The 18518-nt window shown below is 38.4% G+C and overlaps 2 protein-coding genes across 5 annotated transcripts in view; one reads left to right on the top strand and one right to left on the bottom strand.

Annotated features, from left to right (window-relative positions):
- Positions 1-462: 462 nt before the first annotated feature.
- Positions 463-9431, top strand: LOC120300827 (regulatory factor X associated protein). The gene is made up of 3 exons (XM_039327335.1): positions 463-1224; positions 6570-6677; positions 8449-9431. Exons 1-3 carry the CDS (start codon positions 709-711, stop codon positions 8557-8559), a joined length of 735 nt encoding a protein of 244 aa, XP_039183269.1. The 5' UTR covers positions 463-708; the 3' UTR covers positions 8560-9431.
- A 3181-nt stretch (positions 9432-12612) lies between these two features.
- SMAD9 (SMAD family member 9) overlaps positions 12613-18518 on the bottom strand; it is a 52423-nt gene continuing 46517 nt past the window's right edge. For all 4 annotated transcript variants that reach the window (XM_039327301.1, XM_039327299.1, XM_039327303.1 and 1 more), the window contains one exon: positions 12613-15746. In XM_039327301.1, coding sequence (XP_039183235.1) covers positions 15603-15746 — 144 coding nt within the window. In that variant the 3' untranslated portion in view covers positions 12613-15602. The remainder of the gene's footprint in view (positions 15747-18518) is intronic.

The following is an 18518-nucleotide window of genomic DNA, read 5'->3' as shown; positions in this document are numbered from 1 at the left end:
TCACGGACTTCCCTTATGACATTTAAAAGCTCTTGAAAACCTGGATTTTTAAAAAGAATATTTGGACTTTGAGATGTAATACTGTACGATACCTGGAACATACATTACTTACGCCAAACTGTTAAGCAGCAGTTTTTCGCCAAACCTACAGCTTATGGATAAAATGTAAGAAAAAAATTCTTGGCAACAATATGAAGGTGGTCTGCCAATCGCTCTTTCCCAGAGCTTCCCATACAGCAGTAGTTTTCAAACTTGGCCCTTTTAGGACTTGTGGACTTCAACTCCCAGAATTCCTGGCTGAGAAATTCTGGGAGTTGAAGTCCACAAGTCATAAAAGGGCCAAATTTGAAGACCCCTGCCATACAGTAAGGCGGCAGCACCTGGCGTGCCTTGCGCAACCAACCAAGCCACCAACGCGACAACCAGACACTCCTATTCAGCGCGAACTTTTGAGTTTGCGCCGCCCCCCGGCTTCCGGTGAAGAGAAGCGGAGCTGACGTGCGCCCACTCTTGCGCCTGCGTACTAGCTGGCGAGCTGTCACGACTCGCGTCTTTAGTTGCCGTTGCTGTGGCAGCCGTGGCCTTTGTGGCCTGGCTGCGAAACGTTCGGGCAGGACGGAGGCTCCAGGAAATACCAGCGGCAGCTCCGCCGCTTTCTCCTCCTCCTCCCCTTCTCCATCCCCGCCGCAGTCACTCACCTTGCTGGTGATGCAACCCTGCGGCGGGGACGGAGAGGCGGTGGGCGCCATGCTGCAGCCACAGGTGGTACAGCCCGCGCAGGCTGTCTCCAAGGCGCCGTCCGCCCAAGGCGGGCTCATGCTCTTCTATGAGCTGGGGCCTGCGGGCGACGCCGAAGGAGATAGCGAAGGCGGCGCCGGGGCGACGGGCGCGGACGGTGCGTGTAGTCCTGCCGGCGGCCTGGAGGACCTGGACGACGAGGATGAGAGCGGCGCCCAGTCGGGGGGAGGCGGCGGCGGGTGTAAAAGCTGCACGTACGAGGGTTGCAACGAGACCACCACCCAAGTGGCGAAGCAGCGCAAGCCTTGGATGTGCAAGAGGCACCGGAACAAGATGTACAAGGATAAGTACAAGCGCAAGAAGAGCGACCAGGCCCTCGGAGGCGGCGGCGGTGGTAACGCCCCCTGCTCGGCTACCGCTGTGGTGGCGGCGGCGGCGGTGGCGGCGGCTGGAGCTGCACTTTCGGGGAGCAGTGGGCGCATTGAGGTAAGGGGAAGGAGCGGTCATAGCGTCGGGCCGCGTTCTTCTTACAGTACTTGAGTTTAGTTTAAATTGAGTTCGCACGACATAAAGTAGCTTACCGTGTTAGACCAAGTTATCCAGTCTGGTTCGTTCAGTAAATAATAGCTCCGTATTTGGAGGCATGATTTCTGAAATCAGCAAGAACAAATAATTCTTACAGTAAGCAAGAACAAATAATTCTTTTATATATCTCTTCTTGTCTTTTCCATGCAACACTGTAGTAACAGACCAAAGTTCCTTGAAAGAAATCCTCTACTAGTCTAAAACTTGTGCATATGCTTTTCTAAATGGCAGCCTGTAGGCTCTTGTTACAGTATAATTTACTTCTTTACTATCCGAGTCCAAACTAGTCCACTAGGTTTGTTGATTGTGTTGTTGTTTTTTAAATATTTTATTGGTTTTTTTAATTTTTAAGAAAAAGTACTCAGGACACACTGTGGTGTTTGGGTAATCAGACATTCAAAAGTAAAAACATAAATAAACAACTCAACTTAATACATTCACTGTCTCTTCTCTATTTCCCTCAAATAACATAATACGTTTAAAATATTCCATTTCTAAATTAAATTTCTATTACTACTAAACCTGTTTTAAAACTTTATCAGTTTACAATTACCAAAATCAAATTTAACTTTAAATCAACAAGTTATCAATTCAGGTATCCCTTCCAGATGTATTCTAGTTCTTAATTTCTCTCATCCCTCCTTTTATCACCAATCTCATTTATTTCTTCTTCCATTACACAATAGCTATCTTAGTTAAAAAATAATGTTAAACCTTAATTCATTTCAATTCATTACACAAACTTCAAATTTCATCCAACTGATTATCATACCTTATCACATCTGTTATTGTACAAAAAACAATCATCTAAGTTAAAACACTCCATTAATTATTAAAACCACCCCAATCTAAAAAATCAACAATTTTTCAATTCCAATACATAATTTTCGTCAAAAGATATCTATTATTCCAAAAAGTATTCTTAATCTATTTAAAATATCCATTCTAAAAATCAACCTCATGTATATATGTTTATATTTTTTTCTTGCTTCTAACTCTAAAATCATAATCCTTAAAACAAACCATAAATCCAACATTGCCTTTTAATCCATTACACAATTTTAAATTTCTCTTTTCAGTCTAATTCTGGCTTTTTTCCTGTGCCAAGGAGGTTTCCATAGGGACGCTTCCCTTTCAGCCAGTAGATCTATCTATGTTTCTTGCAGTAGCCTTTGAAATAATAGAAATCCCATCCTCTGCATTAGATGTCTGTTTCTCTCCTCCTTGAAGCGTTGTTGCTTTGTAGTTTGAAATCTCAGTCTTTGGTTCTTCTGTTCCTCAAAGTTGCAGATGGAAGGTTTGTAAAATAGAATTAGTTCCTCTTTTATCTCTGTTGATTCCTCTTCTAATATATTTTGATTTATACCATAGTCAGATGGACATCCATTTGAACATTTGAAGTGAAATTTCTGGATCTTAATTCTGTAGTAAACTTTTTTATTGTAGCACATATTTCTGCAGTAGCCTCATAGATCTTTTCCAATATAAGCGTACAGTTTAATTGTGACTGAGGTTTCTCCATTTTGATAGTGATTAAAGAGAGTCTCTCTTTTCTTTTTTTTTGTGGAGGCTATATTTGATATAATTATCTGGACCTTTTTCAATCTGGTTTCAGGCCCGGCTACAGCACTGAGACTGCTTTGGTCGCACTGACCGATGACCTCTGGCGAGCCCGGGATAGGGGTCATTCCTCTATCCTGGTGCTTCTTGACCTCTCAGCGGCTTTCGATACCATCGACCATGGTATCCTTCTGCGTCGTCTCGGAGAGGTGGGGGTGGGCGGCACCGTATTGCGGTGGTTCTCCTCCTACCTCTCTGACAGGTCGCAGTCGGTGTTGGCGGGCGGACAGAGATCGACCCCTAGGCGCCTCGATCATGGGGTGCCTCAGGGCTCGGTCCTGTCCCCCCTCCTTTTTAACATCTACATGAAACCGCTGGGTGAGATCATTCGGCGACACGGGGTGAGGTATCATCAGTACGCGGATGATACCCAATTATATATCTCCACCCCGTGTCCTTTCAGTGAAGCAGTCGACGTGATGTGCCGGTGCCTGGAAGATGTGAGGGTCTGGATGGGGGTGAACAGGCTTAGACTCAACCCTGACAAGACCGAGTGGCTCTGGGTCTTGCCTCCCAAAGGTCAACTGGATGGTCCATCATTAGTCCTGGGGGGGGGCAAATTTACCTCCCTCAGTGCAGGCACGCAACTTGGGTGTCCTCCTGGACTCACAGCTAAATTTGGAACAACATCTATCGGCTGTGGCCAGGGGGACCTTTGCCCAGGTTCGCCTGGTGCACCAGTTGCAGCCTTATTTGGACCGGGAGGCTTTACTCACGGTCACTCATGCCCTTGTCACCTCAAGACTGGATTACTGTAACGCGCTCTACATGGAGCTACCCTTGAAGAGCGTTCGGAGGCTGGAGTTGGTTCAGAATGCAGCCGCGAGAGCGATTGTGGGCGCGCCAAGGTACGCCCACGTGTCCCTATCCTCCGCAAGCTGCACTGGCTTCCTGTGGGTCTCTGGACGCAATTCAAGGTGTTGGTTATCACCTTTAAAGCCCTTCATGGCATAGGGCCAGGTTATTTACAGGACCGCATACTGCCGCAGAGTTCCCAGAGACCGGTGAGGTCCCATAGATTGGGCCTCCTTCAGGTCCCGTCGGCCAGACAATGTCAGCTGGCGGGCCCTCGGGGAAGGGCCTTTTCTGTGGTGGCTCCGACCTGGTGGAATCAACTTCCCCCCAAGGTTCGAACTACTCCCACCCTGCCGGCCTTTAAGAAAGCCGTTAAAATTCTCCTGTTCCGGCAGGCCTGGGGCTGATGTCCCCGGGGGGGGGGGATATGATTGGACATGCTGTATGATTGTATTATTTTATTGTTTATTGTTAGATGATTGTTTGGGATTGGGCAGCATATAAATAAAATTAAATAAATAAATAATTTAGGCAATATCCACCCCCACAGTTCTCCATCTTATCTTTCCTCTTCAAAAGTGTTTTGAAGGTCAGCTATCTTCAAACCAAGTAACCGGAAGTTGCAATATTACATTTTCACCACTAGATGTCCTCAGTAGGTTAAAAAAAGTCTTTTTCAAACACCATTTCCCCTTTTCTATCTTTTAAAGTATAATGTGAAAAAGAAATAATCTTCCAGCATAGGATGATAGTATAGTTCTTAGAAAAAGAGGAAAGGAAAAGAAATTTTTTTTCTGTACCCCCAAAAATATAAAAGTAAATATAGTCTTTAAAATTTTGTTCTATTTTTATAGAACGCCTTTCTTCCCGAAAAATGTAGAAGCTGCCTTTTCAAGCCAGGGAAGTAATTCCAACAAGGCTCTTTCAGGTACCAAATACAAAATGGAATAGAGAGAATAGCAAAGAAAGGTCTCACCCGGATTCACCACGGGGGTTCTTACAGCTTAGATGTTCCTTGACTTGCGGTTTGAAGCAGCAGGGTGATCGGCCATTTTACTGGCCGATCTTCTTCTTCATCGGCCTTCAGAGATAGCTCGGACCGCTAAAGGAGCTGCCGCTCCTCAGCAGCCGAGCAGAGCCTCCTTGACAGAAGTCGCACCCTCCAGGGTGACTTTGGACCCGCATAAGGGTCTGCTGGCAGAGGGAAAGCTAGCTGATGAGGAGACAAATCTCTCTGTGCGACTAGAGATGCCGCGAACCGTAACCGGAAGTCCTGTAATTATCATTTCTTCAGTTTTTTCATGTTTGTTTGTAAAAATGTTCAAATGTTTAAATTCTCTTCTTACTAGGATGTGTTGTTGATGCTGCTATCTAGGTACATAATGCAAATCCACTTTGGTTCCACTGGTGCAATACCCTGGAATAGGTTTCAACAACATGGCTGCTTTAATTATTCTATGCAAAACTCACATCACTTTTTCTGGTATTTATTTATAACCATGTTTACTAACATGTTACTATTTATTTGTTAAATTTATTGCTGCCCATTTTGCAGTGGGGCTACTCTGGGCAGTTTACAACTGATTATTCTGTTGCCTGTGATGAAACATGTAGTACTCATCTGGATGAACAAGGAAACAATTCTGGCTGAAACCTGTATTTTCCAATTGCTTTCAGGTTTATAATAACAATAACAATATTTTTGGAATTGAGAAATTCGCCATTAATCAATTGCAAAAGGCGGCCTTACTAGGAACTGCTTCCATCCTGCAACAATATCTGTAATACCATCAAACATCCACATCTGCCTATTCCAGGTCCTTGGTAAGGACTCGATAGGTAGACAAAAATGCCAGATCCAGTCTGAACATCTGGCTGACTGTGCACATGATGATCAATAATAATGTAATAAAAAGTTGGAAGGGACCTTGTCGGTCATCTAGTATAACCTCCTGCTCAGGCAGGAAACCCTATACCATTTCAGACAAATGGCTGTCCAGTCTCTTCTTAAAAACTTTCAGTGTTGGAGCATTCACAGCTTCTGGAGGCAGGTTGTTCCACTGATTAATTGTTCTAACTGTCAGAAAATTTATCCTTAGTTTTAGGTTGCTTCTCTCTTTGATCAGTTTCCATCCATTGCTTCTTGTTCTGCCTTCAGGTGCTTTGGAGAATAATTTGACTCCCTCTTCCTTGAGGCATTCCAAGTGTTTATTGTTAAATGAAGCTGCTGGCTGATTTTTGAATACTTGGGGAAACTTTCATCCACTTGTGAAATTATAGACTAGGGATATCAGTATAAGAATTTTTTTAAACAAATTTCTATCAAGTTTCTTAATGGATAATATCTAGGTCAGTGCAGTTACAGCCTCACTGCTAGAACAGAAATAATTTAGTGAGATTCTTACCTTTAAAATGTTTCTAATGTCTCAAATATTTCTGACTTTAAAATTAAAATAGATTTCACATGATAAAAGTATGAGAGAAATATCTTCAGTGGAAAGTGGACTCAGAATTCTTTGATACTTATCTTTACTAGAGATTTAACAATTAGTTTCTAATATTTATTTTAAAAGTCTGAAATTTGGTCTGTAGCTAAAGTTACACCATATACACTATTCTGTGTTAAGTATATTATTTGCTTGATAAAGAAAACTTAGAGATTTATCATTAGGCTCTATTTTCAAAATACATTTTACTATTGAGAGAAATGAAATACTGTAGTCAAATAATGTGGTTGACTTATAGGCTACCTCTAAAGTAATGTAGATGTTTTTCTGATGGAACAAATACAATTTACTTTTCCTCTTTTTTGTGTTTGTGTACATGCTAAGGATTGCACTGAAACTTCCGTTTCTGTATCAAAGCAAAGAACAGGTAGTATTGGAGATAGGCCTGCAAAACCTACACTTTTGGAACAGGTGCTAAATCAGAAAAGGCTGGTAAGTGCTATCATTAATTTCTGAAAAGCTGCTTTATGAGATGAATATACTAGTAAAATGGGATAAAACTGTTCTGCTACATTTCTTTCATAAGAGCTTTTTAAAAAGACCCGTATTTGTGATATGTTGTTAGCCCAACATTAAGAAACACTGAGTTTCAGGAGGTTGTTGCACTGTAACTTTTTGCCTTCCTTCTACTTACTGTTGGCTAGGCAAGCTGTTGCTACTGAAAATTACAGGTTTCCAGATATTGCTGCATTATATATTCTTAACTACTGCCAATCAATAAAAAAGCCAATATATTCTGGAAGTGTTCTGTTCAAATTGGAAAAGATGAAACTTCTAAAGCAAAGGAAATAGAGGGGCAGATAACAGCATCTGAGGTGCTTCTGGCCATTTACAAACATGAATGATTCAGTCATCTCCTAATCAGATGACTCATTTTTCTGCAATAGGAGTGTATGACTTGTGATTGTTGCCCATTTATTTTTATAGTCCTCTCAGTTGGTACAATGGAGTTAGGAAGGATCTTGCTTTTCTCCCCCTCACACATTGATGTGAACAGGATTGGCACCAATGAAAATCTGGCTTGGGAAGTTTATTCATAATATGTTTTTGCCATTCTCCAACCCCTCCCCCAGCATGGAAATGGAAGAAGATGGAAATTGGAATGGCAGTAGAGATTATGCTTCTAAAGAGGTCCCAGAGTTTTTGTGGGTCTTAAGTTACTATTTCTACCTTGGAAGAGATAAGGAATAGTTAACTCTTGAATAGTATTCTGCAAAGTAAAGCTACTACAGATCATAGTGTGTCCCAGGAGCCCTTAAATCCATTATCTATATGGCAGTGGTGGTGAACCTATGGCATGCATGCTAGAGGCGGCACTCAGAGCCCTCTCTGTGGGCATGCGCGCCATGCCCCGGAGATGACAACTGTCCTTCAACCAGCCGCCTTCTAACTCGCCGAAGTCCCACGTGGCCGGATGCATCCCAGCATAGCTGGTTTCCCTCCCCCATCCCATCCCTCCTGGCCTCGCATGCTCTCCTTTTCCTGGGCATGACCCACTGCATCGCCTCCTCAGCTGTCGGCCGTCTGTCCATCTCAAAGCGGCTTTTCTGAACTTCTGGTGGCGGGCTGCGGAACCCCAGAGTGCGCCGGTCGAGGGGCTGGCAGGCTGTGGCTGCTGACAGACACTGTTGGCCCCCATGCACTTACTGGCCTCTGTATGAGAGGGCCGATGGTGTCAGGCAGCAGCCGCCCCGGCCCCTGCCTCGCCCTGCAACAATGGCATCCCAGTCCTGCCTTGCCTTGTCTCACCTCACCCCGCAAGACGAGCCTCCTGCCCACTGCCCCACCTGCCAGAGACCCCCTGGATCTCCCCGAACCCTGCCCGGCCCCCATAGGCATCCCTCCCCATGAGCAACATTGAGGTCACCACGCCCACCTTGGCCACACCCACCCAGTCTGCCATGACCACCACAGCCATGCCCACCTGGCACCCAGTGATAAATAAGTGGGTTTTAGGTTGCAGTTTGGGCACTCGGTCTCTAAAAGGTTTGCCATCACTGCTATATGGCATCTAATATATAAAGGCAAAAAATTTAAAATGAGAAATCTAAATTAACGGGTAAAGAATTTATTTATTTATTTAATTGGTCTGTCCCACTGAATACGATATGCCTAATGTGGCTATGTGGTGACTCTGCATGTAAAGTATTCTATGCAATTTCAAGGTTAGAATGGGGAGACTTACATTTTTGTTTCTCTGTAGTCACTTCTGAGAAGTCCTGAAGTTGTACAATTTCTGCAAAAACGACAACAACTGCTAAGTCAACAAGCATTGGAACAAAGACAACAACAGTTTTCAGGAGCACCAATGTAACAGCAAATTTCATAGCAGAAGTAAACACTATTATAATGGGGTCTACTGAATTTCTGTAACTGTTGTAGTTAGTTTCATTTTCTGTATTGCCCTTTTGCTTTTTTCTTTGATTTTATTTGAAATTAACGTTTTAAATTGTTTTTATGAGCTTTGTGCAGCTTCTCCCCTCAATTACAAACTTCCATTGATTCATTTTGGAAGTTATATTGATGTTTTTGGGAAAGATAAACTGATAAACAAGCTGCTTTTTATTTTATGCAAACTAACCTTGCATAAAGTTATTATTTTATGACATTCATTGAAGAAAACAATAGTTACTTTCTATGGAAGTTTTAAACAGTAAACTTTGAGCCACTCCAGTAACTTCTTGTTCAGGAAGCCACATCTGAGTTTATTTTACTAACTGGGGGACTGTGTAGCACAATTTGGCTCACAGTCCCGTTACTGTTGTTAGATTTGTCTGCCAGGCAATCTAATTGATAATTTTATATTACATTATAAATAATGTGTTCCAGGTTTGTATTAATGTTATGTACATTTTGTACACATGGTTGAATATTTAGTGTATTTCAGTATATTACTGCCAGGATTCATTAAGAGGCATTTATTTAAATTTATTTATATTATTGTTGCATTTTAATGACTTATTTGTACTAAGAAACATCCATAGTTTATATAAGACTATTTTAAAGCATCATTTTGTATATTTGTAATTTTTGAACTCTTTCTGAACATGCAGTTTTTTTAAAAAAACTTTTTGTAAAATGTCATTTAAGTTAATTTTTTACATCAGACTTTTTAAAGATTTTGTAATTGTACAAATTACGTTGACTCCAATGTTAAGTCAAGATCAATAAAACAAATCAATCCAAGGACTCAGTGATTATATGGTTCTATTTTAACTATAACTAAGTCTGAATCCAAGCCATTGTATATAAATTGATATTGTCTTCTACATTATCATATCCCTGTTAGTATTTCTCAGCAAAGAACTTAGCTGAGTGGCTTTGGGCCAGTCAGTCTCTCTCAGCCCAACTCACTTCACAGTGTTGCTGGGGAGTGGGGAAAATAGGAGGAAAGAGGGATATTATATACGTTCTCTGCCTTATAAAAATAATAAAGGCAGGATTTAAAATAATTTTAAACTGTATCAAGAAACGGATCTAAATTGTGGATTTTTTTTTGTTTTACTTTAAGTCTCAACTATTGGTTAATTTTTTTCAATATTGTCTGAAATAATAGTTACAATCCAGTTGCTGGTTATATTCATTATTCACTGTCCATTTCTGTAAATATTACATGATATGATCCATAATGGAGTATATTTTGATGTAGCAAGCCCCATAGAGTGAGATAAGCTGCTCTTACACTACTAGCTTAGCACCTTTATTGAGAACGCCTAGCTGCAATGCATTTGAAATTACTTAAGAAACTACCAAGCCAGTACAGGTAGTCCTTGACGTATGACTGTAATGGAATCTACCCATCAGAGCTATAAGTTATAATGGTCATAAAATAGATCACCCACTTGACCAACACGATTTTACCTTTTCTCAGTGGCTCTTAGGTGAACACCATGATGGTAAAGTGACCACTGCAGTCAATTAGCAAACCAATGGTTCTTGGGAGTAAATGCTGGTTTTCAGCAAAACCATTGTAAGATGTGATCATGTGATGCTACAAATGTCTGTAAATGGGTTGATTCCCGAGTGCCTGACATGGAGTCATGTGACCCTGAGACGCAGGCAGCTATTGGAACTTTGGAATCTAGTAATAAGTACCCTGATAGATCTGTCATATCATTGAACAGTTGCTAAGTGACCAGTTGTAAGTCAAGGACTACCTATAAGCTTCAAGAAAGGAACTTCCAGGAAGCCAATATACAAGGGGAAATGAAACTTTCTTGAAATACTCCCATTAACTCAAACACTGTACTTGAGATAAATGAAAAAAGGGACCAGGTCACCCTAAAGAGTTGCTGAGCAACTATCAGCAGATGCAATAAAGATAGCCGGATTTTAATATACATCCAGAAGGCCAAGAGGGAATACTTCTCACCTCTGGATGGCAGAATATGCCACAGGAAAAAGGCTGTTCTTGATTTCGCCTGCTTCAATTCCTTAACTGCTAGGATCTGTAGCAGGCCTCTTCTGCTGGCACGAGTGAGGCAGGTTTGTCTTACTGGGGAGAGATGGCTCCTCAGATATCCTGGACCTATGACATGTAGGGCTTTAAAAGTAACAGCCAACATCTTGACTTGGACCTGGAGGCAGAGTGGTAACCAATGCAACTTGTGCAGTAAAGGTATTATATGTGCAGCCCTAGATGCTCCCACCAGCTGCAGTTTCCAAATATATGGGGTACATGTATTTGGGGGTAGCCCAAATACATGGGTAGCCCCATGTAGAGCAAGTTGCAGTAATCCAGCCAAGAGATGACTAGGGCACAAGTGACCATATGCAGGGCCTCAGGATCCAAGCAAAGGCATAACTTCTCTTGTGCTTCATTCCCTTGATCTCAGCAATCCACAGCACATCCTGGGATTGCTGCATTGGAAGAGGTCACATAGTGACAACACAATCCAAGTCTTCCCTTTCTAATGCCTGAACTACCCATCTGGTCCCCATGAAAAATGCCAAGCTCCTTTTCAATTCCCATTGGACCCATCAGTTGCCTGGAGGTACATCTATCGAATAGACTCCATCTTCTCACAAAGGGAGCAGATGATGCCATTGGATTGAAAATAATCATAAATGATCTGTGGCTCCAAAGCAATGGATTATTAATGTTCTCCTCTAGCAAAACAAGCTACAACAAACTCAAGGCAAAATGTATCTAGATGTACAAAATCCTTGCTGTGGTTTTGCATGACATGGATATGTATGGGAGTAAAACACTTATTATTCAGACCACTGCTTGCTGTACTCAGATACTTGGATGTTTACATATGCTGGTAGTCATAAATTTGTGGGGAAAGTATGAGATGTAATATTCACTCTGTTAAAAAATGATGATACAAATAAGTTACTATAATAGTATTTTCTTTTAATTTTCCACATTCTGCTTTTCAAATTTCAATCTGTGAATCTGGGTTGAAATCTTTGTTTTAAAAATTTAATGTCTTTTAAAAGAGTCAGCAGTCTTTCCTACTTTTACACACACATTTTATCTGGACACACAGAAAGTCCTAACCATTCATTTCAATATGCCAACCTTCAAGTATGAATATGGATTCTGCCTACTTTGAAGACTGCACTCTTATGCATAGTTCTGTAGATAGTTAGCAAGCATCCAGACTTAAATAAATCAGAGAAAAATTGTAATGTTACCCAGAATTTTTAGGTTGCAATCCTGTATAGCATTGCAGTGATCATTCAGTGCTCTGAAACACAAAAATCCAAGTAGAATTACAACCTGGTACCTTGCTTATAGTTGCAGCAGAAATTATGTGGTTTCTTTAATGCTAATCTGTAGGATCCATGTGTTTTGTATTGTTCCTTATCAATTGTTCCCTGGGTGGGTGAGAGGGGGGAGAATTTATGCAGCTCCGCAGTAACCAATCAGAAAGAAATCACACCAATAAATAAGGGAAGTGGAAAAAATATCTTTCTTTTCATTTGGTTTTAAATAAAAGTAGTTCAATCTCAATCTTTAATAGTATTGCTCCTTTATTATATTGGAACATCAATAACTCCACCTTATTTATAATTCCCTTTTTATAAGATTCTATTTCTTTTAACTGTAATATTGGATTGTTTTCCCATACACAATGCACCAAATAGCTCCTTCATGTCGAGAGCTTCTCTGATATCACCATCTGGATCATTAATGCAGGGCTTTTTTGGTCATAGAACGCCCAGGACGGAGTTCCGGCACCTTTTTGGGATGGAACCTTGTAGGTTAGGCAAGGCGGGTTGTATGACGTGTGAGTTCCGGCACTTTTTTTTTAATACAAAAAAAGCACTGCATTAATGAATAATAGGTTTACTTCCTCCACCAGCAGCTAATGGAAAATAAGGCTGAGAATAAACAATTTATAAAAAAGCCTCAGAATCATTAATAAAATTCAATTTTAATCAATAAAAACAGACTTTTTTCCTACAGGTTTTTAAATAAGGAAATAGTTGACCTGCATATAATAAATAACAGACCATTTAGTTTTCTATGAATTAATCTTGAATATCATACAGCTTCCCAGTACTTCCAGATTGTTCCCCAAAAGGCTGAACGTGTTTTGAACATATATAACTATTTTTAAGAAATGATTTCCCCTAAACTAGTTGCTGATAAATGGTTTTTCTGCCAAATGACTTAAATTTCAAAGCACTGCATATTTATAAACACATTTAACAGCTTTAAATTTACATATTTTCAATAGTTGTACAAAAACATTTGGGCACAGAAAAATCTATCTAAAGGGGCCATTTTTATGCAGGCAGTCTTAGCTGAATTCTGAAAGAAGTAATCGTATGATTTTTTTTTCCAAGTACAATTTAGCAGTAAATATTTTTCTATACAGCATGTGTTGCATTTAGCTATGCTTCATGGCTGAGAGAGCTCTAGGTTTATAAATTCCTAGGACAGTTGTTTTACATACAGCAGTATTCTGCTATTTTAGCTATTTTTTCCTTTTTTATTAGTTGTTATCCTACCATTCCAGAAAAAGAAACCAAGCTTATAGGCATAATAATCATATATCAATAAGGATTTAAGGTATTTCTGTTCTGCATCGGTTGAAAATATCACACTGCAGTAGATGTCACTGAGATTTTTATTTGAAACACTGTTTGATATGTTTATAAATGTGTTGTTCACAAGTGAATAAAGGAATTACTATGAATGCACATCCTAACAAATATTACACACTGATTACTTTATGACTGTGTTCACACAACACACTGAGGTAAAATTATCCATGGTTTGCCCAACCAAATTTCTTGTATTTACATAATTCATTAAACTAAATTGGACAAGTGGGCTAGGCTAAATAAGATTGGCTAGTTTGTGGTTCATTATGTCATGCAAAGGCACCTTATGACAAATATAGTTCCACTTATTTTCTAAATCAATTTTAACCCTTTTAAATATTGATTGTCCATATATTGTTTAGTTAAACTGTAAAATTTAAGAATGAAATTCAAAAAGCTTGTCATAATTGTATTAGGGCTTAAAACTTTTTAATTTTATTATTTAGTCTTAAGTTAGGTTTTTCTTCCAGCTGCACTTTCTGCACTTTCTGTAAGCAGAAAGTAAGATTTCATATATCTAATAAAACTGATTATAGTTTGTAGATCTCAAATTATATTTGCCTGTGAGGTTATTATAGAATCCCTCTTTGGCAATGCTATTAAGTTTTTTCTTTGATACAATTATATTTAAAACATTTTAACAATGCAATTGAAGAATAAAATTTCCAGTCTTTATCAATTACAGTCTTTATCAATTTTCTAAAACTTATCTCTGTCAAATCTTTAATTCTCAAAAGACACCTTGTAGAAATCCATACGTGCAGGAAACCTATATCCCACTCTCATTCTTTAAGGTGTATTGAATGTACAATTTGATGTCATTAATCCATTTTTCTCCATAAATTACTTGCTTCTAGGTTAACAATGGAGGGTGAGATATCTATCTGTCAAAGGATCGAATTAGGATTGGGATACCCCAAAGTAAGAACAATTTAAAGAAATAACTTGGTAATAGAACATTCAAGGGCAAACTGATGCTCTGATTAGCAGAATTGTATAAAGATGTGTACTTAGACTTAAATACTTAAGTGCTATCAGCTGATTTTTCTTTTCTGGCAAATGCATTTTTAGATTTGTTATTAAATTTGATCCATTTTGCAGCAAGTTAATAATTTGGGGCTATTCCAGTGTATTTTTTATCATTCAATATTATGTACAAAGTGACTGATCAAATAAGTAATACATAAACTGAAGCAAAGGCTAGCACATATTAACAATATATTAATTACCTTCCACTCAGGTTCATTGTCGATAACAATTGCCTTCATTTACTATGCTTATCAATAATTAAGATGTGTGGAAGGAAGAGTAGTAGTATTTTTACTGAAATGCTATTTACTTTGTAAATGATGAATTTGAAGAGTCTGAGAGAAGTTTGGCAACACATGAATCTACTGTTTTGTTTTGTATTAAGAAAATTGCGATTGTCATTGGTCAACTGTCCATTTCTACTATCAAGGCCCATAACATATGGCCAATTAGTCATGTCTTGGGGTTAATATATTAAATATTTCTTCCTTTCCACTGCAGATGAAGCATGTGTGAAGGACTACAATGTCCTGCTAGCTAGGTAGAAATCATTCTAGGTATTACAAAGAATGGAATTCAAAGTATAGCAGCTTTATATTGCCTCTTCCCATCATTACCTCATCATTACTGAACAACAAATTTAATAATTCTTGGAATCGGATAGGTAATGTTTTTTATATCACAAAGCAGGAGGTTTCGTTCAGTCTCAAATTTCTCTTCAAACCAATGACAGAGAGGCCTGGTATTTAGAGAAGGTTCCATTTGCAGGCTTATAATTGTTAATTGTACACAATATAACCTTTGTAATCACAAACAATAAAATTTTATGTTGAAATCCACATGCTAGGGACAAAATGGACAAACCACAGTCACGATATTCTAAATTTCCAGAAGCATCTGCTTGATGGTATCAATAAACTGCCACTCTGAACAGAGGTACCATTTGCTGCATTTGAAATCAGCATTATTGTTTTCAGAATTTAACTTTGATATATAGTTTTTTACAAAGTGCAAACAATACTGGTCTCATTCCTTACAAAAAAAATAGGCAAGACATATTTCTATGGCTTCATTAATAGACAGAATACAATGACAAAGTACTGTACTTTTTGCAGTCTTATTAACTAATGAAACATGTAATACAGCATGAAAAACACTAATAGTATGTTATATCATATTTACAGCTATATACAGAAATTTAAGGAAGAATCCTACAAGCCAAGGCCAAAAGCACTATTTGTCCCCTAGAGTGTGTGGAGATAATTCTTACGAAACAGAGGATATTGGGTTATGTGGGGAACCCATTTGTGTCAGCACTTTATCTAGCCATTGCAAAGGTCCATGAAGATGGATCTCAATCCAACAAGGAGTACTTGTAACATCCTGGCGATGGTATTCTGCTCCCCAGCCCTATAAAAGAGACAAATAAATGGCAAAGGTTCAAAGACATTGTTGTTTGATTCTTCATTTTACTCAAGACAAGACTGCTGTGTACACAGAAAAAAATCTACTGCATTCTAACCATTCATCATTTTCTATATAAAGAATGGTTGTGTATTCATGTGTTTGAACTTTCTTACATCTTTGTTTGTGAGATGATTAACTAAATTGCCACTTAAAAGAATTTTACTCAAAGTTTCCTAAAAAAACCTCCACTTGTGCTTGGAAGTAACGAGGAATAATGCAATTGTGGATAGCTAATTTGTAAAAAGCATGATTTTTAATTTATTTACACAGTGTGTGAATAAATCAAATCCATATGAGAGAATATCATATATCATTGGCTATGTGGGAAAATGTACATGAGTACTTGAGATGACTGTTACTGCTGTTTTGAAAGCAGATTACAATCTTATTTTATATTTTTGTCTAGATATTGTTTATAATGGAGTATTTTAACTTTTATCATCTATTTGTAAGTGGGAAAATAAGGGATACATGTAATAAAAATATATGGACTTGGAAGAAATCCCAGAATTAGTATTAATTCAACAATTTATATGGCATTCTTTAGCAAATATGAGTTATGGATTAATATAGAATACATCTGTCAAACTCTTGGTTCATTAAATGGTTTTCCATCTCCCTCTGGTGGAGACTTGATAATCATTTCAGATTGGTGTTGCATTGATTCTTTTTCTACACAAAGTCACCCGGTATTGCAACTTATATTATGCCATTTTTTGAAGATGTAATATTATTACTGAAAGTAAAACCTCTATAATGTAATCTCTCAAAATGTTTTAACTTTGGTTATGTTTTCAAAGTGAAACTTGAATCAAAAGAGAATGAGTGACATTAATGATAACACAGAGACCTAATATAAAATGTCCTTGTGGCATTTTAATCAGATACACCATCTTCTTCCAGAAATCAAATTCAGAATAAACTTATTCTTCCAAGTTAAAACTGAGCGAACCATGCAAAACCAGTGTGACTAGTTTGTCTTTTTGTTAATAATCATATACTATTACGATTAATTGACATCAATATCAAATTATTAATTTGATCTGATTCCAAACAACACTGTAATGTAATCTAAACTTTTGTACTAGCCTTGCTTCTTGTTTTGTTCTGATTCTGACTTTGTAATGTGGCCTATGTATGCTATTCAAAGATTTAATAAAGTCCTGGAATTCCAGTTTGTGCAGCAGCACAGCAGCAGAGATCACGGGACTCCACACCCTACAGCTGATTTCTGCCTGCGAGGGGACCCTAAATGAGCCTGAAGTTGCCTCATAGAAGCAACATAGAAGGGGGGAAGTCCCGCCGATTGCGGAGAGACAGTGGTTGATCCGATCGGTTTGGGAAAAGCCCTCCAGAAACCGGCAAGAGAAGAGTCTAGCTTAACTTCCAAGTCTAGCTCAAGCTACAAGCAACTGAAGTCCAAAAGTACTACTTCAAGCTGACTGTAAACAACGTGTTTGGAACTGGGTAAGAACAGTGATTTTCTTTCTTCTACTTGGAAATTGATTTCCTGGAAAAAGAAAAACCCTAAGAAGCAAAAAGCCTCCGAAAGTGAGAAGGGGATCTTTGCCCCACCCTCCTGCAGATGGAAGTGGCGAATTAAATCTTTCAGGGGGAACAGAAATATATTGAAATGAAAAGAATATAAGACTTAATTTGGATAAGTTTGAAATCGGTAGAATCTGTTAAGATTTTCCTTTTATATCATGAAAATAGAAGTAAATAATTGTCTATTACTGAAAAGAACTGAAAGAACTGGTCCTGACATCCAGTGGTGGATGAAAATATACAACAACAGCTGCTCTATTACAGGGACTGGTAAGGCCCAGGAAAAGATAAATTTGATTCTGGTGACCTTCAATGTCTTAATAATAGAGAACGGTTGTGACAAAAAAAAAGAAAGAAAAGAAAAAAGAAAACATCTTGGGTTTTCTACAAAATGAGAATTATAAATTCTAAAAAAAAAAATTGACCTTTCTGGATTATAAATACTAACTCAACTGTGACTCTAAAGCTGTCTACAGAGAAAGGAAAACCCTGATTTTTGGCTATCATGGAAAACCAGAGATCTGCAGAAGGAATATACCAAGAAAAAACAAATACTTTCCAGAAGGAGATCTATGTTATGTTGCAACTAATCCAAACAACAATAATTTCAAACCATGAGGAAATTAAACATAACTTTGAAAACATAAATTAACACATCTCCAATTTAACTTTACAACATAAAAATTCTCAGAAAATAAAAATAGAGAGTGAGCAGAAAAAATTGACAACTGAATATGAGACAGAGGAGAGAGATTTTAAGATTGAATTTAAGGACACAAGGAAGTATGACTTAACCCAGATGGGAAAAAAGTTACAGGAAACTCTGGACATAGAAAAGACAAACTACACTTTAAGATTACAAAATAAGTTTGAGGACAAGAAAAAAAAAGATTTGGCAAAATGGATTTTGCCAGAAGAATTATGAGAACTTGAGAGACAAAAAATAATAAATAAAATCAAGAAAGGAAAAAAAAGAAAAGATTTTCAATGAATATGAAGGAGCTAAACCTTCCTATAAAAACATCTTACCAATTTTGCCTTTTGTACCTGCAACAACATTTATAAGATTATGGGAAGATTATTTGATTCATTGAAGTATATTGAACAGGGAAGATGTTGGGCAAAAAAAAAAAAAGGCTAAAGTGAGAATTAAGAAATTAGATGATG

The sequence above is a fragment of the Crotalus tigris genome, unplaced genomic scaffold (genome assembly GCF_016545835.1).
Source record: "Crotalus tigris isolate CLP2741 ecotype Arizona unplaced genomic scaffold, ASM1654583v1 scf7180000024359.8030256, whole genome shotgun sequence".
Classification (NCBI taxonomy): Eukaryota; Metazoa; Chordata; class Lepidosauria; order Squamata; family Viperidae; genus Crotalus; species Crotalus tigris.
The sequence above is the reverse complement of the archived record's forward strand: the minus strand, read 5'-3'. Positions and strand labels throughout refer to the sequence as shown.